The sequence below is a fragment of the Tachypleus tridentatus genome, chromosome 1 (assembly GCF_004210375.1).
Source record: "Tachypleus tridentatus isolate NWPU-2018 chromosome 1, ASM421037v1, whole genome shotgun sequence".
Taxonomy (NCBI): domain Eukaryota; kingdom Metazoa; phylum Arthropoda; class Merostomata; order Xiphosura; family Limulidae; genus Tachypleus; species Tachypleus tridentatus.
In genome coordinates, this window is record NC_134825.1 from 120,538,314 (window position 1) to 120,561,806 (window position 23,493).

A 23,493-nucleotide genomic window follows, 5' to 3' on the forward strand; every position below is an offset into this window, starting at 1 on the left:
ATCACCAGACACGATTAATCGATAAAACTATCTGACGAAAATGCTGGGTCTCCTACGAAATTACTAGTACCCGCACGTTGTATGTTCACATTTACGCCACCTGGAAACTGCTCAAGGAAACAAACAATCGAATGGCGGACATTTTGATTTTAGAACAAACGCAACCGATTCAGAACTAAACGTTTAGTTTTTCTCTCTTATACACACGTACTAATCACTTCGTACAAAACTAAAGCAGCTAAAATCAATCGTGTAGTAAATTAAACGTTAAAATTCATTCTCTCGATATTTTGTGCTTTTTAGAAGGCCCGGCATGGCCTAGTGCGTAAGGCGTGCGACTCGTAATTCGAGGGTTCGCGCTAAACATGCTCGCCCTCCCAGCCGTGGGGATGTATAATGTGACGGTCAATCCCACTATTCGTTGGTAAAAGAGTAGCCCAAGAGTTGGCGGTGGGTGGTGATGACTAGCTGCCTTCTCTCTAGTCTTACACTGCTAAATTAGGGACGGCCAGCACAGATAGCCCTCGAGTAGCTTTGTGCGAAATTCCCAAACAAAGAAAAAGCTTTTTAGAAGTTAGTTACTGAAATTAACCATTTTGCTAAAAATAAGATTTATGCCATGTGTTTAACGTTAGATTTTGTCTTCACCGACGGACGTAATTGTGAATGTTTATAAAATGTGTCGACTTTTGTGGTTTGATTAGAATTAAGTACAAAACTACACAATGGGGGGTTATGTCTGCTCTGCCAACCACGGGTATCGAAACCAATTTTTGGCGGTGTAAGTTAAACCTTCCGCTGTCCTCCTAACAGATTGAGAGGGGTATTGATATCTCTTTCCACACGTTTCAAACGAACGATACTCGGTTAGTAAAATAGAAAACACGTTTGCTATTACTCACTTTGTTACCACGTAATTGTGATTGGTTACTAAATTGTTTCATTTGTATGACAGTTGATGAGTAATTATTTTAATGGGTAACACAATGTTTCACTTTACAGTAGAACAGTTTAAATTTTATAGCAATGACAACAAATATTAAAACAAAGACTTGCAAAAAAATTTGTGCGTGGAAAATTGTTTCAAAGTTTTTAAAAATTGTTTCAAAGTTTTAGTTATATCAATAACAGGAAATAGTACTTAAATGTTTTAGTCCTGAGAAATTCCAACATAAACTTAGAAAACGAATACTTAAATAGTATTCATACGAAACACCCGGGTTCGTATATATTTTTTTTTTAAACAGACGTAATAACTTAATAGGTCTCGCATGAAACCCTTTAGTATATCGGATATTCAATGAAAATTTGAAAAATTTCTAAAGAAATGTCCAGTACATAGGAAATTATTTAATTTTTTTTTGTAGTTTATTGAAAAATGATTTTCTTTCGTCATAAATGTTGCTACCAATGTTAAGACTTTTTTACATATATATATTTAAACATAACGGTTGGTGGCAGCGTTTTTGTTTTACCATATTGACAAAGCATAGAGCTTTGGTTTGGTTTCCAAGGAGTCTATTACACGCATCTCAACATAGTTTAAAACTATCCAAATACCAGTGCACTAAAAAACTGTAAAAATGATGAACATTAATACATCTGTTGCACTTTGAAATGTAAGAGTGATCTACAAACAGTAAGTCTTAATGACTTGTTTTGGAGATAGGTTGACTGTGTGTGGCTGACTGAATTACTTTATTAATAAACGGTTTTAAATAAGAGAAGCATGTTTTTAATGCACATAGATCATGAAAACACATTGGGTATGAATTCCGTGACACTTATGTTATTATTTCTCGTACATGGAATGCTATGTGCTCTGGAACAGTTATTCAGACTGACAGAAATGGTGAGGTACAAGTCTACATCAAACCATGACCCTTCTACTGTTTTCCACCCGATATGTTTCCTCATCCCTAGAAAATGCTGCCATGTGCTATTGAGACTTTACAATAAAATATCACCATTAAAAGTCATGCAATAATCACTCAGCATGCTGGTATATATCATCTTATGTCTTCCAGTTTGTTTACATCAAAGAAGAGAAATCACAAAGTTATTTCATAAAAGTTTTATTTCCTGCACATGGAAACAGTTCCACAAGACAAAAACATCAGAAAGGAGAAATGAAACTTTCTTCTACTGCAGGAGCTGATCAAAAATTGAAATATTATTTACAGGCTGGGTTTCTTCTCAACTATAATTCTCCCTGGCTTTTCTTCGGTACAGGTCTGTAAGTAAATAAATACAAACCCATAAAGATCTTGACCCGAATTTAACTAAGTGTTTTGATATATTTGTAGGACACAATTACTGTCACTTTGCCTCGTGTTCCTTCCCACCCCTCTTCTTCTTGCTTAACATGTTTTATTTCAAATGTCTGAATGTTGTGTTGAGAGAACATTAAAAAGCTTTACCTAGATTAACTGCTAATTTCCATTTGAAATAAAAATAATTGCTTCAGACATATCTTTATCCAAGTGTATTTCAGTGCTATGAAATCACTTAATAAAATGACTTTATTTAACATTATCATTAACTACAACAGAAACCTGAGAAAACACCAAATCTGTAGTGCTAACAAAACTGCCAATGTGTATATTCAATTAACATTTTCTAATGTGCAAACCAACACAAGAACTCTTTCTCCATATTAAATTCCTCAAATATACAATAAAAAATACTGAGACGTACAATACAAGATTTTGTATAACACCAAAATTTGTTGTCATAACAATCTTCGAACATGCAGAAAAAGTTAAGCCTATTATAAGAAACATAAAATAAATGCAAAAGAAACCATTGGAAATCTCTTTCAAGAACTGCAAGTTACACTTATTTGACAACTTGCTAAGCCTAATAGTTTTCATTAACACAAGAGAAGAGAAAAACTTGAATCGATAATTATCTTGAGCTGTACACAAAGTCATATGGAAAAGTATATATGGATATTCAAACATACTTTTTAAAATAAGGTTCTATGTATTTTCTGAACTTCCACTTATTAATTTTTTTATTAAATTATATTTTTAGAAAAAAAAAAAAAAGAGGTTAGAGAGCTCGTTTCACTGACTTTAATACACAGAAATGTTAGAACCTCTTCTACCAGGTCTACAAAGAAAGATCGGCTTAGAATGACATACTTTACCGTCATGCTTTTCCAGTACAGTAGAGATTTGTCAATTTTAACTGCATCATATCTGAATACACTATTTCAGTACTTAGCAAATTAGTAAAATTCAACTTGCACTTAAGCTGCATTTTATAAATTAAATTGACTACAAATAACATGGTAGAACAGGGATGTCTGTAATTTCTATCAGTATCAAAATACTCATGTAAGAATGCTAAGAAATCATATATTATACTACAGTTATCAAATCAAAAGCCTGGATAACAATGTCCTTACCTATATATACCTACAACTACAGCATGATCTCTTTCATAGGGTTCTAATGTGATCTGCTCTTGGGGCTTCAGTCTCTCAGCTTGAAGTTTCTTCACTTCATTAGCAAACACAGCCTCTGGTTCAGCAGTTGAATCAATGCAGTTTGCCTATGTGTTTTTAAATAAACTTATTAGTAAGAATCTTTAAAGGTCATGTTTTAACTTAACTTACTGAACCGTTATCATGTGTAGCAGCATATATAAAAATCAGAGGATATTATGACTATAAGGTTGAGTACATTACGTTAAAACAAACTCGAATATACAAACCAGCTAGTCACTTAACACATCTATAAAATGTTATGGCGTAACAGCTTAAATAAGAACTGATTTGATGCATCGTTGTTAATTTGACACCACTGCATCTTAACTTTTGTGAAGAGTATGCAACAGCTTTTTCTAACTAAATTATTCAAGCACTTGTATCATAAAATGTATCCACATTTGGGATTTAAAATTTCCAAGACAACAATCCCTTTTACTAAATAATTGTAGAAAATAAAGAATTCTGGATCAACTAGAGACCCAAAACCATCCAAAAAGAGACTTATAACAAGTCACATATCAGCATGAACAAAGTACAGTGTCTTATAATGCACATTGTAAAATCCACAATAAGGTATGCAATAATACATAATGTAACCAAGAAATGTTTCTGTAGGGAAAAGGCAATATAATTCAGGTGTGCACAAGATGGCTTAACATCTAAATAGACTTATGAAGTAAGAATACTTTCTTAAAACAAATCTAGTAACATTTATCTTAGTAATCTTGAATTTTTTTTCTCCACTCTTCTACGTTAGTAGCAACTACAATTTACTTCAAGTGATTACACTAATAAATAAATGCTCAATTTACGTAGCACAAATTAATTAATCCACCGGTTTTCTCTGTATTTGAATTTAACAAACTTTACTTACTTTAATTGATATAACAAAATGTCCACCATTCTTCAGGAAATGGTGAGCGTTTATTGCCACAATACGTGCTTGATCTGGTTGAGCAACATCAGCAAAAATAGTATCAACCATACCTATTCAAAAAGTCGTAATACAATTTCTTTTATGCAAAATTGGTTGTATATCATTAATATATATTTTCACACACACACACACCGAATAGAAAAACTTCCCTAATTGAAACAAAAAAGAAATACCAGTTTCTTTTAAAAACATCAAACAGCACAATCTAAGAGGTTGTAGCATTGAAAGGAAGAATGTTCATTGGTTAAAAGTCCTGTACTATTAAACAAACACTATGTTCACTGGTTTAGGGTTCTGTACTATTTACAAGCTCCTCAACTTTTATTAATTTGATATCTAATTCATCTCAAGTTCTTGAAAAAAAACCAACCAACAATCTCCAGCTTCTGGGTTGGTTCTGATAAAAAATTTACTGTAGTAAAATGTAAAGTAAAACTTTGTCTGAAGTTTTCGGTTACTTGAACTGTTTTATCATTATCTTGAATCTCCAAATAATTATAATAGGAGTGTTTGTTTGTTTTTGAATTTCGTGCAAAGCTACTCGAGGGTTATCTGTGCTAGCCATCCTTAATTTAGCAGTGTAAGACAAGAGGGAAGGCAGCTAGTCATCACCACCCACTGCCAACTCTTGGGCTACTCTTTTACCAACGAATAGTGAGATTGAGTGTCACATTATAACGCCCCCACGGCTGAAAAGGCGAGCATGTTTGGTGCGATGGGGATTTGAACCCACAACCCTCAGATTACGAGTCGCACACCGTAACCCACCTGGCCATGCCAGGCCAAAAGGAAAGTGAGGTTTACAATTAATTTTTTTAATGAATTTTAAATTTTATTTGTTCACCTAAATCATAATTGCTGAGATTACACACAAAATAAAACTTTTCTCAGGCAATGCTTTTGAGTCAGTTGTAACACTTCTAAACCAGATTCTCTAATCTTTCAACAATTAGTGTCTAGTTTAATTCTATATAGACTTTAGTTAAGATTTATTTCTGATTACAAACCACTTACTATGATTAATTAAAAATTTATTCATTGTTTTATGAAATGTTTACTAATAACATTTTATCATATCATTTCCAATAAAACTTTCTTGTAGAGAAAGTTAATAGGTACACACTTATTGTTCATTCATAGTTTATCCTAACATTTTCTATTCCATGGAAAATTGATCAATGTAATTTTAACCCCCTTCAGAAATTATGAAATCTCATAATGCAACAATTTCAAAACTAACCTTTAATTTAGTTTATTCTGAACTTCACAGAAAGCTACACAAGGGTTATCTGTGCTAGTTGTCCCTAATATAGCAGCTATATACCAGAAAAAAGAAAGTTACTCAACATTCCCCACTGCCAACTCTTGGGGCTACTCTTACCAATGAATAATGGGATTGACTTTCACTTTATAATATCCCCCATGGCTCAACAGGCAAGTATTTTCGATGACAGGAATTTGAACCCACAACCCTCAGATTGTGAGTTGAGCACCCTAACCATCAGTCCATGCCAGGCCTCTTAACACTATTACGACAACCTTCTATTTTATTCAAATATTTATTTCTATTTTAACATTTAGCAAGAGAAAGAATCAACTTCTGAGCACTCACCTACAAGCATACGATACTTATGAGGGTGTCGAGCATCTTCAATAATTGGAATAACATTAGTTCGTTTTTGGGCAACACCTATCAAGTCACGACCTGACCGATGTGAAAACTCCACTGCATATACCAGACCAGACTAGAAAACAAACAATATTAACTGTTGCTAATTAAAAAATTTTAACACATGATGAACATGATCTTTCATAAATAAATATACGTTAGAAATAAACATTTCGTTTGAGGTTTATAATTTAGATTGAAAAAATAACCGATTTCACATTTAAGATATAAGCAATCACTCTCTTATCATACATAAATAAGGTTATTTATTAAGGGAAAAAAAAAAAAGACAACAGCAAGTATGTATTAGTTTTAGATGACAAAATTTCAAATTATTATCCATAGCCACACTTACTTCACCCACAACGTCGGAGACGTGCGAGACTGTAGTTCCAGATGCTGCACCAAGATACAACACTTTGGAACCAGGAGACATGTGAATCTGGTCCACACCACCAAGAATTGCAGCAGCTAGCTTGGAACGGAATGGATTCCACACACGGTATTCAATTTTACCATTAGCATCCTGTAACCAATTACAAATTCTAAATAACTAACTAGTAATGTGCTTAGCATCTTAATATAGATTAATGTATCTGAACAAAATTAAGGTACACTAATTACTTATAACAAAGCAAACATAACCTAAAGTGTATTTTGCTTAAAAGTACTTCCAATTTTTAAAGCTATTGGACTAAAACCCAAAAAGAAAAACCCCTTAATTACTGTGTTTATTAAAGAACAGAGCAGACATCATACAGTAATTAAGGTTTTCGTATAGTCCCAATAAACCAAACTTTGTACTTTTTATAAAACACTTATAATTTTAAAACAAACATGCAGACTTATATTTGCTTATACAACATGCATTAGCTTGAAGGATTTTCATCTTCAATTAGGCTACAAAACAAAGTTAACATATATATATATATAGTTATATATATAAAGTTTCATCTTACCTCTACTGCAATCTTCTTTTCTCCATAAACTGAATCTCCAGGAATTAGATTTCTTGTTACAAGTGCATCCTCTTTCCCTCTTGCAATGAAGACTCCTGGAAACACAAACTTAGAAATCAGATACACTGGAATATTTCTATTCACTCTTTGATGTACTTGAAATAAAAATTCTGTTTTCAAAGATTTTTCATGATGGAATTATGTATTTCCCATTATCAAAAATTCAAAAACTTGTTTAATTCCATATTTAAAACATCCACAGTTATTCACTTCATAATTATTAAATATAACTGTAAGAATGTTATGGATTTAGTTGAAATTTCCATTCAAAATACTATAAGAAACAAGCATAGAGAGATAATTATGAAAATTGTGCAATGCAACTGAAACATGGGGGGGTCACCATGATGTAAAAATGTGAGTTTTTAACAGCACAAGTCTACATCTCAATGGAATTGCTTTGCTGTGTGCTATAAACAATGCAAACTACTGTCCATTATTTCACATTGTCACATATTAAAAGGTCAAATCTTATTTAAATCATCTCACATGCAAACAGAACTGGAACAAAAACATTATGGACAGCTTCAAACCATGTGTGTAACTACAGTTTATTTCCTCATACAATATTTCATGCTTTGAGAAGACAAAATAGTTAATGTTAAAATATAAAAAAAAATACACAACAGGTGCAATACACAATACATGGCTGATCATCTCACCAAGATAAAAGTTAGTGCAAATTTGGAACACAAATACTTAAATCTATGGCTTAGTCTAGAGCTCCAAACTGACATTCTATTGTAACAATATTACTCAATAAAAGCAACAGTGTAGAAATTTAAATCTTGCAAATATAAACACTCAAATAAATTGCAGAAAATGACTTTGCATTTTATTTTATTTATAAATCCATTTTCATCACGAGTTCTTAAAATATCTAATGTTTCTACTTCAACTATTCAGAATTCTTTACTGGTCACAATAACAAATTTTATAAAAGCAAGAAGAATTTGAGTAACATTCTATCAAAGATAAACCTCTGTTGGGACTTCTCATTTTTTACCAAAAACTGACAGAAACAACCGCCCTACTAACACTAAAAAACATCAGAAAAAGTATATCGCTATACAGATTTAACCATACTAGTCATAACAACACATTACAACTACACGTACTGCACTAGTTTACAAATATAATACTTACCTGTGTTTTTTTGTCTTTTAACCGTTGACAATTTAAGAAATCTAAGCCTACTTTTTTGTATTAATTGCATCAGTCAACAAATTTTTTATCTAGTTAACTAATGCGAAGATAACAGAACAACATGCATAAATCAACTAATGTTCTATAACTATTGTAATTAGTTGTCCTTTTAACTATGTGATAAGAGCCTCTAAAAGTTCCACTAAACTTAGTGATGTAAATACCTTGAGAGAATCTTTCAAACTGAAGGAAAAATGAGCAATTCTCTGTGCAAAAACATTAGAAAAACTTTGGCTTTCTATTGGTTATAAACAATACAATATAAAGCACCAGAGAGAACTACTGGAAACTTATGAATGAGAATGTGACAAGAGAGTTTGATTTTCTAGTTTATAGTTCCATAAATAAAGACTGAAGGCTACAAAAATATTTTGTTTTAGTAATATCTATGTTATAATGATTAATTTATGTTTAATTATATATTTTTTTGTAGGGGTGGTAAATGAATTAAAGAAAACCAAGATAATAAATGTCACAAATTTCACACTTAGGGAGAGCGAAACATTTAAAATATTTCTTCATAAAATTATGAACTTAAAACTTGTATATTAAAATTTAATTTATGAACAATGCTTTTACAGCAAGTATATTCACGTACAAAGATAATAAAGTAGTGTACAACTGGCAATAAGGTCAACTTTTATTTAAAGAAAATATTTAAAATATCAACCTTAACTTATCATGTGTCACTCGTCTGAATTACACATTTTAGATTTTGTACTTTTTAATGGGTTTCAGTATCCAATAATTAGAAACTTATAGTATAGAAACTGCCAAATGAGAATATAAATGTATAACTTCAATCTTCCTTGACTGAGATATAAAATATGAAACTAATATAATGTGCTCATCTTTTACCACTTAGGTTTTCAAAAATATCTAATTCTCAATGTTATTACTACTGGATTATTTCTAGCCAGCAGAATGATAGCTTTCTTCTTTAGAAGAAACTTTATACAGGTTTTTCTCACTTTGCTGCTCACAAGTAGATGCATAACCCCAATTTTGTTCTTAGAGATTGGGTGTGAAACTTTCAGCAGTTAATTGAAGGTGAACCTATTCAGTTCTTACTTAGAAATTCAGTTAAATTACAGTCATTCTAATGGATTTGTTTAGTTTATAAATATTAAATATTTTTCCAAAATGCATATTTGGGGACATGGAGCATCATATTTCATGAGTATTTATAAAAAACAGTCCTTGATGGCAAAATTACTAAATCCAGACAGATACATTTATTGTTTATTATGTATTTATAAAAGTTTGAATGTATTCTGATATTCAGTATCTTGCATCTTGGCAACCATATGTGCATAACTCGGTGTGATTGTAACTTGTTTAATTATTACACAAAGATGTCCTGCAGTGATGAACCGTTTAACTATAATCTGAAACAGTTTAAGTAGAACTGAAAACAATAAAACCAGATGTGAATAAAATAGATTTAACCAAGAAAAACATTTTCATACTAATACAGGAGGTTATGGAGGTTAACCTCCATAACCCAAGAAGTTAACTACGAATGGAAAAGTTTTTTTTTTTTGCTTGAAAATTCCCTTTAACTGAAATTGACTCAGGAAAGGCCTAAATCATTAACAGACAAATTTTTAGTAAAAACTTTTCAAACATTAATTAATTTTATGAAGATAAAATATTAAATTCAGAACAGCAGTTAGTATTATTTCTCTGGTAAGTGTCTTCTATCGCCAAATTAACAAATTAAAGAAATAAAATTCACATTTCATTAAATGCTGTTGAGAAACAAAGATGACAAAATTACCAAGAGTTGTTTTGGAAAAGTGAACCATTGTTACCTTCATGTCGATGAGGTTCCACAAAAACCTTCTTTCCACCTTTCATTCCTCCTGTAAAACCAAACAAGGTAGATTACAATTAAAAATCAGTTTGCATTCCTCTTTGTGATAATTTTGTTCTCCAGTTACTTTTCATGACTCTTGTGTAATATTTATTCCTGATAGTTAAATAACAGATTAAGTATCAGGAAAAAAAAACATCTCAAATTAGAATTGCTAACCAGAGGGAAGGTAACAAGTTATGTAAACCCATAAACTGAGCAGGTACTTTTAATCAAAACAGTAGAATTAAATATGACAGTCATAACAGTCTAACATCTGAGATTACAGGGCATTTTTGCACCAGTAAAACATAATAATTAACAACAAGAAATAAACAGATTTTAATACCATTTTCACTTAACTCAAACTACAACTTAGTAAGATGAAATCATAACTCAATTCTGAATATAAATTTAAATGCCTAGAAATTGTCTTTATATTCTAAATTTCAATGGACATCTGTTTCCAAGACTAAGTCAAACTCAAATTAATTAGCTTTATAGAAAAACATTGTCCCTGCTTTGAATGTCACATTTTGCTATAAAGATAATGGTAAAAAAAACAACAAAAAAAACTGAGCCTCGTGACAAAAGAATACTTATATTTAGCCTTATTCATCTTTAAAGCCAATATATAATTACAACTGTTAATTATATTAACTGAGGATACAACTACTTACATCACTAGTATGACAGATTTAATTATTACCTCCTCCTCTACCTCCACGAAAACCAGGGGATTTTCCACCTCTTCCATTACCTCTTCCTCTTCCAAAGCCACCACGATCACCACCTCTTCCTCTACCACCAAACCCTCTCCTATCTCCACCACTGCCACGTCCACCACGGAAACCCCCTCCTCCTCTGTCACCTCCTCCACTACGAAAACCCCCTCCTCCTCTGTCACCTCCTCCACTACGAAAACCCCCTCCTCCTCTGTCATCTCCTCCACTACGAAAACCCCCTCCTCCTCTGTCACCTCCTCCACTACGAAAACCTCCTCCTCCTCTACCCCCACCACCAAATCCTCTACGATCACCACGAGGAGTGAATCCTAAAATAAAATGGAACATTTCATATTAATACAACTATGCCACTAGCAACCAAGACTTTTAATAATTCTTTACTAACAGATCATTTGTTATAAAACAAATTTCAAAAATTACTTAGTATGAAATTATTCATACGTGGTAGTAAATGTAGGATACTGATCTTATGAATAGTCAATATGAAGATAATTCTGGTTTGTGTGCTTATTTATGATATTTGTAAGGCACATTTGAAAACATTTAATATTTCCATGCTGTGAAGAGATGGACAGAAAGTTTGTGTTGTAGATTATAAAAAGAAACTGAAATGTATTAGAAATTAGTTGATTTCAAATTACAACAACAGTACCAAGCAGTGTAAGTTCTATGCTTAATAAAATATACTGTTCTTACAAACAACAGAAAGCACTGTTTAATCAATTGAGTAACTTCACTGTCACCAATATTTTGTACCATAAATACAGGGTGTTTGGAAAGTCACTGTGCACTTACATATTTATTAACAGACAGGTTTCATTATCGAATACAGGAGGTAAATATGAATGACAATTATAAACAATGTTGAAAGTGACCCCATTGGCCTGGATCCTTCTTATTTTGTTTCTAAACACCGCTATTAGTTGCTGGCTTGAAATAGACTGAATAAAATATGATTAAAAAACTGCACAGTGACTTTCCAAACACCCTGTACAATATTTCACTTGGTTTGGTGATGCAAGGAGACATGGGTTAGTACGAAGTCAACAATGCAAAATAATTTTTATGATAAGAATATATTAATAATAAAGAATAATAAAAACATTAAATATCCCAATATTGTTAGCAGAAAACATTAAAAAGTAAATCATTTAAATATGGAACACAAACACAAGTAGTTTGCTCCATGTATTATTGTTGATTTAATATTTCTTAAAAAGCTTAACATAATATTCAACAACAAATACACATGATGTAGGCTAAAAAATATGATTAACCTTCTCTAATTAATTATTGTGTATAATAACAAATATAACGTTCAAATAAATAATTTGTATATAAATTTGTGTGTGTAAGCCCCCCTCACCCAATACAATCAATTATTCAAGCTACCCAATCTCAAATTCATTCATAAAATTTGGTTATTGTTACCAAAATCTTAGAAAAATTTCATATTAGTTCACCTATCTCCAACACAGAAGGTTTAACTTACAACACCCTGTACTGAACATCACATCCAATAATTCTTACTTTCACCTGAGCATGGTAGAAACACTTATTTACTGTCTCTGATTACTTGCATTTCCTTTTGTGTTTTAACAGCACACCTTTTTAGTCATTAATACGATTGCACAATTCTCAAAAGGATCAAGAGATGCTAGATTATCGTTTTTTTTTTTTTTTGCATACAGGTCGTGTCTATTAAAAAAAGGCTTCATTTGGTAAAACTTTGTGACCTAATAATGTACATGTAATTACGATTCAGTCTTTTAGTAACATCTTCAGTTTGAATACATTTCTTAAAATCTCCCAAATTAATCCCTCACAACATTTTAACTATTCATTCTAATTCACTGGCAAAAAAAAATCTCATCTTGCAGTCTGCAAATTGGCTTTCTGAAAATTTAAACCTAAAATTTGAAAATAACTCCTATTGTCAATATTTTCCAAGCCTACCTGAGATTTAGTAATTCATATTATGATCATCCATTTCAAGACCTAACTCGCACATTTTGTTCCAAGTATTTCTAACATACGAATAACAGCAACAAAATATATTACTGCTCTTTTATGTATGTTGTTAAATTTTACACTACAAATGTCTTTTTCTGTACTCCCCAGGGCCCATCTGTCCTACTGATTTATTTTCTACTTCCCAGGATTTCCTCAACACTATAATACTAGTTTAATTTAAACTATCTTCAATTAATATAGTTTGAGCTTCTACAAACACCTTACTCTATAACCTGTTTAAATGGAGCCCAGCTCTACCAAATAATTCACCCACACTGTGAAAACTCTCCCACCTATTGCCATAAATACGTCCGTGAAAATCTTTCACCTCAGTCTTGGACCATGCCAAATGCTCGTAAAATGGTAACAGGAGCTTTGAGAAGGTGAGAAAATTTCATTCTTCAGAAAGCAATGTAAACACATTCCATAACAGCTTCATCAATAATGGTACTACTAGTCTTGAAGGAGTTAGTTCTCTTCATATAGCAATTAGCTGTTCCGATTTAAAATTTCCAACATCACTGGAACCTACATACACTAGTAAAAGAAACTTTCAAGACATTTAACATTTTGTATGTTGGCAGCCACCAAGCAAGTTGTAGTCTTTTGATGCTCACTAGTACAATTACTGTCTGTATTATATATGTAATAAGCAGCCTCTTTCTTTTCTCTTACCTCAGTACAAAAAAAAAGCCAATGACTCGTATCTGCTGAATACACATCTTAATAACCAATGGATAAGTGTCACTAATTTGTTTTCCTACTGTGCAACTTTGTATATCCAGCAAACAAACATCCATCCAAAGCAACCTTCAACACAACTTTATCCAGTTCCTTCCTTGTTTCTTCAATTTCTGCTCCCAGCCTACTATTCCACTCACCTTCCAATAGTAGTCTTTATACAGAAGGTATCTCATCGAGACAACTTTTTAGTAAAGTGTAGTTCTTTTAAACCTCCATGAAAGTTACGATTAAGCTAAATTTTAATGTTCACCCATTTCCTAAAATTCAACTATTTTATAGTTTAACCTGACAATTTCTCAATAAGTTGTACTGACATTTATTAGTAAACCAATTTTCATTGCAAGTTAAGATAATTTACTAATATACCCAATTTTACAAAACCCATACAACAATTTAAACTTTCACAGATAAACACATTACTTAACTAGTAATTATGACAACGATTTGTTTCAAGTACTAAATTATAATTCATTAAGTTAATATTTATTGGCTACTTTAATTTAGTACTTAAAGCAACACTGTCAACAAGTGAAGTGCACATCAAGATTTTGTACTTCCATAACATGAAATTATAACTTCATTTTTAAATCATTTGGCTAATTTATACCAATTTACAAATTGTCGTCCAACTAGAATTTGAATCTCCACTCAATATTTATAGAAAGTTAATGCAAGTTACAAGTCAGTGATGAGTTACCAAGCCTATCTCAAAAACTTAGTTAAATTTAGAGGCCTAAGCATTCATTTCTTGTTCACAAGTAACCAGTTTACACATGCAATTTTAACAGCTAAATTGCTAGATGCATATAAATAATGTACACTTATGATTATGAATACCAAACGATTACTTGCCTTACACGATAAGATAAAAAAAAGGGTAAGAAATTAGTAGTTCTAAGAATAGGCTTAATTGTCACTATTGTAATATTAGAAGTATAAGAAATAAAACAGATGACTTAGGACACCAACAAGAATGGACGATTTTGATATAATGGGATTAACTGAAACATTGAATGTAGATGATTTTTATCACAGAACATTCTTCAAAATATGTGGTTATAGATTCAGGGATGGCCAAACCATGGCTAGAGAGCCACATGCAGCTCTTTGACACATAACGTGCGACTTGCAGAAATATGTTGGATGAATTCCTTTTTGCATCACAATTATAATAAAAAAGGTAAATAAAAATTCTTCAAACTTTATAATTATTTACCAGGTATAAACTGAGAGTCCACTAGATTAAAACAAGTTTGATGTTCAAGGTGAGTAAATATATTCAAGAATTTAAATCCTAATTTTAATGCTAGATTTGAGTCAGAGATTAAAGAAATTTTGGATCAGCAAGGATTACAGAGGAACTATGCTGGAGGATCAGTAATTGTACAAGCCAGTGCTGCCAATGTTAGTTTTAGTGAGCGTGGCTTGTGTGGCTGTGTTGAGAGCAATAAAATTATTAGTGTGTTAGTGTGACATTGGTTGCTGTAGAGTTTGGTTGCAGTATGCATGTTGAAGCTTAATGCTTCTTTTTACTTTAAATTTTTTAGAAGTGTCTGAAAATTGTAAGAAGTGAAAGTATGAAGATGAAAAAGTTTTAGCCAGAGTGGAAGATTTTGCATTCACCATTAAAGGAGGTAAACCTTTGTGTCTTATCTGCAATGTGTTGCTCAGTCATTACAAAACCAGTACCTTGAAATGCCACTATGAAACAAATCACAAAAACTTTTCGTCTGATTATCCACCTAAATTAGAATTATGGAAAAACAAGTTAACTGTGTTAAAATCATCACTAAATAGCCAGCAGACACTGTTGACAACATTCAGTAAGGAAGTTGATACAATGACTGAAGCTACTTTTGTTATACGAGGGCTGTTAAAAAAAATATGCGGACTGTTTAAATTGCACGGCTCCAGTTGGTTCCAGGGGAATCCGCTTGGTGTCGCTAGGTTTACACAGATCAGCTGATTACGATGCCATTTCCCGATTGCAGATATCTTCATTTGTGTATTAGCTACGTAGTTTTAAGTGAAGTGCGATTTTTTCGTTTGGCAGATTTCAGAATGAATGACCTGAAGGAGCAACGACTTGCTGTGAAATTTTGTGTTAAACTTGGAAAATCTGCAACTGAAACTTTTGCTATGCTTAACACGGCTTACGGTGATGTTGCTATGAAGCGAACGGCATGTTTCAAGTGGCATGAGCGTTTTAAGGATGGTCGACAGTCCATTGAAGATGATGAGCGTCCTGGACGTCCTTCCACGTCAACTGACGACCCACACGTCGACAAAATCAACACCCTGGTGCGAGCAAATTGACGTCTGACTGTCAGGGAGCTTGCTGAAGAGTGTGGGATATCAGTTGGATCTTGTTACGAGATTTTGACCGAAAAATTGAAGATGCACCACGTTGCTGCGAAATTCAGCCCTCAGAACTCGTGAGTTTTTTGGACAAACACTCGATCACTGTTCTTCCCCACCCCCCTACTCACCTGACCTTGCTCCTTGCGATTTTTTCTTGTTCCCCAAACTCAAAAGACCCTTGAAAGGAAGAAGATTTGAGACGATTCCCAAGATTAAGGCAAATGCGATGAAGGAGCTGGAGGACATCACAAAAAGAAGCGTACCAGGACTGTTTCAACAAGTGGAAACACCGTTGGGATAAGTGTGTGCATTGGGGAGGAGAGTACTTTGAAGGGGTCCCAGACCTGTAACTTCTAAATAAAGTACATTTTGTTTTATGACGTCAGTCCGCATATTTTTTGAACAGACCTCGTATCATGGAATATTGCACGTACTAAACTTCCATATTCTGCTGGTGAATTTGTTAAAAAGAATATAGCTGAAGTTGATCCAGTGTTAGATCCAAATGATACAAACTTCAGCGACTAATAGCACAAACAGTAGCTTTATGCCACACTATAGAGAGGTGCATCTCCCAGATCAGTGCTGTGTTGCAGACAAAATGCAAAATGATTTAAAGAATTCCCTTGCATTCAGCTAAGCCCTTGATGAATCTACAGACATACAAGACAACCCACAACTGGAGGTATTTGTTCGTTATGGTTCCTCTGATGTAACTGAAAGAAAAGATATTGGACTTACTGGCACTATAAGAAACAACTCGTGGTGTTGACATTAAAAATTTGCTTAACAGAGCCTTAACAAATGCTGATATTCCACTGGATAAACTCGTCAGTGTTGCAACAGATGGAACACCTGCAGTGGTGGGGAAAATGCAGGATTAATTGTACTCATGAAAAGTGATCCCAGCTTTCCAGAGTTTCTCTCTGTTCATTGCATTATTCATAATGAACACTTGACAGTCAAATACTTCAATTATGAAGATGTTATGAAATTTATTCTTGAAATTGTCAGTTTCATACACTTAAATGGGAAGACCCACCGACAGTCCAAAAATTTCATTCAAGAATTGGAGCTTGAAGATAAACCCAGTGATTTCTCTTTCTACTGCATTGTGAGGTGACTGTTAAACAGCAATGTCTCAAATAGGTTTATGGATCTGTTGGAGCCTATTATTACTTTTCTTGAAGAAAAGATTCTGTCATCAACTGGGAAATGATGAATGAATCATCTATAAACTCAACTAGACACTCCAGGAGAAGGATAGGATTATTTCTTTTACGATGAGAAGCAAACAACGTTTCGACCTTCTTCGGTCATTGTCAGGTTCACAAAGAAAGAAAGTGGTAACTGACCGGAAGCTCAGTTACTTAACCCCTTTCAAAGATTGTTTCTGATCTTACTGAGACAGGTTTCAGCTTTCAGAATAAAATAACTTTTTCAAAGAGACATACTATCAAGAAACTTCAGTTACTTTCTCAATCTCTGATATTGAAATAAAAAAGACCACAAATTGGAAGAAAACAAAGAAATTATAAGGATTGCTTGATAATTTCCTAGACACGTTTGAGGACTTGCAGAAGCTGAAGCCCTGCTTTGCCTTTCTTATAAATCCATTCATGGTTGATGTGATCAATAATGGTTGTCCAATTCTCAAATCTCTGGTTACATAATCATCTGCTGTGGAAATGGAACTAATAGAACTACAGGAGGACCTGGGTCTAAAGATGATCCATAAATCCCATTCTACAACTGAGTTCTGGAAGCAAGTTTCAGAAATAAAATATCCTAAACTGAAAAAAAACCAGTCTGCGACTCATCTCAGTTTCCAGCACAACCTAGTGCTGTGTATCACTGTAGTCTGTGGTGAAATTTGTAAAGTGAAGGCATCGTGCAATCCTTATAAATCAACACCTGACAGAGCTAATTCCTACAGTCTTGACAAATATATGAGCTAGAATTTCAACGACTCACAACCGAGATGGAAACTCACAAGACCTCTACTAGCAGTAAATACCATGATAAGACTTGGCTCACAAAGGATACAAGACTTAAATCTAAAGAAAAGCATCATAAATTTATATTGACTGGTAGTATAGGAGATTTAAAATGTCACAGAAGATCAAGAAAGTTGGTCAAACACAAAACTAGGGCATCAAAATGGACATGTGAAAAAAAAGTTGATGAAAAATGTAAAAATTAAAAGCAAGGATTTCAAGTACATTAAGGGTAAAACAATGTTAGAATGGGGATAGGGCCCTTAAGTGATAAAGGCTAGTGTTTGATGATTACGAGATAAGAGTTATTAAGTCTAATTTTTCTTTAGTTTTAAGCAGTATTCCCTACCTTGACCAGTTGATAAATGGAGAGTTGGACAATGATTGAATTATTAGTTTGTTAAAAAATAAATTGAAAATTTTAAAGAAATGGTAAGATTCCTAGGCTAAATAATATTCTCTTAAGGGTTTTGAAAGAAATTAAGGATTGGATATGCAAATCAGTTATTTTTTGCACGTCCTTTTTTGTAGGGATTGGAAGTTACCTAATGTCTCTTTTCAAATGAGGTAAAAATAATTGTCTCAGTAATGTTTGACCCATTAGTCTTATACCAGTTATGGGAAAAGGTTGGAAAGTCTGATTAAAGATTATTTGTAAAATCATTTAACAAAGTTTAGAATATAATAGATAGCCCACATGGTTTCACTAAGGGGAAAAAATATTACGTTATAAACCTTTGATATTATTTCAAAAAGTTTACTACTTAAGGTTGGAAAGTCTGATTAAAGATTATTTGTAAAATCATTTAACAAAGTTTAGAATATAATAGATAGCCCACATGGTTTCACTAAGGGGAAAAAATATTACATTATAAACCTTTGATATTATTTCAAAAAGTTTACTACTTAAGTCGGTAAGGGTAAGGACATAGATTTAGTGTAACAGGAATTTCAGAAAGCACTTTGCAAGTTGACACATAAAAGACTCGTTAAAGAAATTCTCTCTACAAGAGTGGGAGATAAGTTAGCAAATTGGATAGAAGAGTGGCTGGATGAAAGAAAGCAGAGGGTTGTTATAAAGAGTTCAGTTAAACTGGATTAATGATACAAGTGGAATATCTAAGGACTCAGTCCCAGAACCTTTGCTTATTTTTATTTATTTATTTACATCAGTGGCACAGATGAAGGAATATTCAATAAATTATTTAAATCTATTAATAATATCAAAGTCTTGGGTGTTGCTGCTGGCTGTGTGGAGGATACTGCTGCTTTATAAAAGTTGTTTAGATTAATTAGTTCTGAAAATAAACAGCAGATGGATTTTTAATTACAATAAAAGCAAGACCATGCATCTGAATGGTAATTTGAATTATAACTTGGATAGAAATAACTTTAAGAGTGTCATGAAAGAAAATGACCTTGGTATAATGGTTGGTCAGTCTCTTACGCACTCCAAGCAATGTGCTATTGCTGTTTTAAGGACAAAGGATTTTAGGTTTTAAAGAGATATTGAATACAAGTCTAAACAGGTTATAATTTCAATGTACAAGTAACTGGTCAGGCCATATTTGAAGTGTTTCATTCATTCCATAGCTCCATACCTCAGTAAGGACTGACTTTCTGGAAAGGGTTCAGAGAAAAATCACTAGATTAGGCCTTTGAGACTGTCTTCTCTTAGAAAAAAAATTTAGGAAGGATCTGATTAAGATGTTTAACATTGTAATGTGAATTGAATATTGATGCATTACCTTTTGGCAAGGTAGAAGTACTCTTCAGATAAGTTTTATTTTTGAAGGGTACTTGGCCTCTGGAATAGGTTGTCTTTAAATGTTGTGGAAGTAATAAATTTAAACAAGACCAAACTTGACAACCATATAAGTATATAAAGATCTCTACAAGTGGGTTTTCTCATCATCACGGAATAGTTTTAACTACTGCTGTAAATTAAACAATCAACACAGTATTTTCTTCAAAGCACCTTGCGCTTGCTTGCTTGTGAACGTGGTACAATAATTGTTACATGTGAATACTAATCAGGCCAACAGTTAAGTCATTTTTAACCCTTTCATGATAGATCAGGAGTCAAAGCACATGTTATTATGTATGTTAACTGGGATTCAAAAGTTTATTCAACTTATTTTATGAAATCATGTCAGTAAGTCTGGAATCAAATTGTAGATTATAATTGAAACTTTAATATTATATACAAGTTAATTTAAAAGAAAACACCTAAATATAGATTTTTAGTGAGTTACATGGTATGTAGAATGGAGCACTGTTTAAAATTAGATGTTTGTGATATGAAAATGCTAAGTCTCTACCTTTGTACAAATTATGAACTCAAATTACCAATATTAACAAGCTAGAATACAATATAAGAACCTCACATTCTTTTATTTTGCTGAGATGTGGCTTATGTACTGAATATAACACAGTGGTTCCATTCACCTCTATTTTTGGCAATAGTTCCTTATATAAATTTTAATATATGGCATATGGATAACCAACTGAGTTTAGAATGTCCATCTGAGGGGTTTTCTCACTCATTTTAATCTGAAAAGGCTACCACCTTCTTTCAAACCACAATTTCAAGAAAGTAGGCTGCATCTTTGGTCTACTCAAAGTTCCATATTTTTTAACCTAAATCCATCTTAGTTACTAAATTTAATTAATTATAATAGAATTATATGGTATCAACATAGTTATTTATGATATTTTGGTTATTAACTCTGTGTGTGTGTGTGTAAAAATTGTTTGATATCCTTCACGTGTGAAATTTTAAAAGGCTTAGTAACCTATGTCCAGCAGCAACGAAGTTCAAAGGTCATAGCAAGAAGACTTGTTTGTTTTACTTCATTATTTATTGTTCTATATTTTAAGAAAAATATGTATAATTTATTTTTAAACAGTAATAATCTACATACATATATATATAATGTATAATAATTAAAATGTGATTGTATATAACAAAATACTAGTCCTCTAAAACACAATCAAAACAAGGGAAGACTAAAGGTCAGTCTTATATAACTGGATATGTAACATGAGTGCAACTGTACCCCATCAATGCAAGTTGTGTAATGTTAAATAGGCATGACTATAAAATATCATAATGAGACTTAAGCTACTTAGACTAAAAGTTTGTATTTTTGTGTCATAAGTCATTATTTAAACATGTTAAAAACATAATTTATTTATATTTATTTCCTGACTGTTTTATGATGGTGAACAGTTAAATAAAAATTTTGAAAGGAAGTCAATGAACACTATGATATATACTTTAATCCCTGACCTGTCATGAAAGGATTAATGTGGCATTAGACAGCAAATGTAATCATAGAAATGAAACACTGTATAATACACATAAAAAAGAATAATCAAACACTAGCTGGTTCAGTCTATCAAACAACCCACAAACTGGACAAGTATTAACATTACCTTGAATATCAAACAAGTGCCTGCACAAATGTTCAGTAAAATATTCAAGTCTCTTTCAACAACAAAAAATGAGTTCAAACGATATTTGTGGTCATGACACAGTAAGTCTGGTCCACACTTTGATAAGTTGGAATACACAACAAAGTGATATTCATACGAATACAGCTTTGTGACACATATAGTTTACCTTATTGTATTTGCATAAGCTCTGCAACCACTAGAAGTAGAATTGAAGTTAATTCTGTTTTAGTAACAATACTGCGTATAGTATTAGCAACACTAATAGTTTGATTTACTATCCTCTGTATAAGCTCTCGCTAAACTAGCAACGTTGGGTAAAAAAAATCAATAGTTGTTAACTGGCATCAACTACTTAATATTAATACTAATAGCTAATTGTGAATATCACTCCACAACTAGTGGCGGCTATTGCACTACTTGATTATCCACTCATGCGCATATGAAAAACAAGTATTTCTTTAGACGTATTAAAAAAAATAGTATTTTATATGCTTTGCAGTGTGTACTCTTGGTGTTATTAATGCTAAACCTGACACAAACTTTATTATGGAGGGAAAGAACATAATAGGCTTAGGCCTAAAAGTAAAACATTTGCGGAACAAAAGCTTACAGATATAAAAAAAAAAATTATAGCTCGTAATATTTCAAGATAAATCTTCAAAGCAGGAAATATTATTTATTTATATACCTCTAAAATTTGCATGACAATTATATACATATCAGTATAAAGAACAAAACTTACCAGGCCTTCCCATTCTTACGTTTATTTCAAAGTTATAATACTACCACGTGCAACCCTGTCTACTAACTGTAGGTGGAGAGCTATACTATTAATGCGCCACCTGTTAAACTACTTTTCATTCAAGCAAAATAATCACGTACAAGGGAACTCAATGACATGAAATATTTTAGAATGCCGGTCTGGATTCATCAGGAGAGAGCTGAAATATAAAATAAATTCCTTATATTAAAAACCATTATTTTTTCTTTATGTCTCAAAACATTTATCTCATACAAGTAAAATAATTTTTTTAAAAATTATCCTTCTAATGTAGGCGTTTTAACTGCACAAAGTAATTTAACACTAACACGAAAGAGCAACTTATGAAAAAAGTAAATCTCTGTTGTAATACATAATGTTAACCAAAACTATATTTTTTCTGATAATAGGTTTGTAGGGTCCAAAACGAGCTCAAATAATTCAAACTATTCAAAATATAATGAATGTTCTCACCCAGAATTTTTCTCATGTTAGTTCACTTCAATGTATCTTTGAAGTGAATCGCGGAACTTACAGAACTTAAAATTGTTTATGATAATTAGCTATAAGCCAAAGAAAAACATATTTTATTTATTCCTCTGAAAAACCACATGATGAATAGAAGTTGGCCAATCATATCGGTTCATTGTTAATTCTTAAAAGATTTGTTTGTTGAATTTCGGCAAAGCTACTCAAGGGTTATTTATCCGAATGTCCCTTAATTTTCAAGTGATAGACTAGATGAAACACAACTACTTAACATCAACCACCGATAACTTTTAGGCTGCGATTTACCAACGAATAGTGAAATTAATTATTACACTACGACATCAATACAACTGAAAGGGCGAGTATGATCGGTAACATGGTTTGATTCTGCGATTCAAGAAACCTAACCACCAGAACATGCCAAGTCCCTTAGTTATCTATATCTCTAATTTTGATATAAGAATGTAGAAGTGCTTATTTAACGTTGCTCAGATATCAGGACAAGGTATATCATTTTCCTTAACACTAATAGATCACTATTGTTATTCAATTCTAGCTCATCAAAATAGTGGAGTGTCGGTTTCGAGTTTGAGTCAGTTTCTCACATAAAATATGATATACCTTCGAAGGCTAATATAAATCAAATGTCTCATTCAGAAAAAAAAACAAAGTTAAAAAATACTTTATATTAAAGGATGACCTAAAAACCTTGTACATTTTTGTATTTCTGGATGAATATTTC

At 32.3% G+C, this 23,493-nt stretch overlaps 1 protein-coding gene across 1 annotated transcript; it reads right to left on the reverse strand.

Moving 5' to 3' along the window:
- Positions 1-2,059: 2,059 nt before the first annotated feature.
- Positions 2,060-22,382, reverse strand: Fib (rRNA 2'-O-methyltransferase fibrillarin). The gene is made up of 9 exons (XM_076449106.1): positions 22,245-22,382; positions 10,892-11,236; positions 10,142-10,192; positions 7,062-7,156; positions 6,458-6,628; positions 6,046-6,178; positions 4,371-4,483; positions 3,413-3,558; positions 2,060-2,234 (listed from the first exon to the last, which is right to left on the reverse strand). The coding sequence occupies exons 1-9, from the start codon at positions 22,255-22,257 to the stop codon at positions 2,201-2,203; spliced, it is 1,101 nt and encodes a 366-aa protein (XP_076305221.1). The 5' UTR covers positions 22,258-22,382; the 3' UTR covers positions 2,060-2,200.
- Positions 22,383-23,493: the final 1,111 nt, after the last annotated feature.

Excerpts from the sequence above, each read along its gene's own strand:
- Fib (XM_076449106.1), bottom strand. Across the intron at positions 10,193-10,891 it reads TCGTGGAGGTAGAGGAGGAG|GAGGAATGAAAGGTGGAAAG; the intron begins GTAATAATTAAA and ends TTGGTTTTACAG. Across the intron at positions 7,157-10,141 it reads GGAACCTCATCGACATGAAG|GAGTCTTCATTGCAAGAGGG; the intron begins GTAACAATGGTT and ends TTGTGTTTCCAG.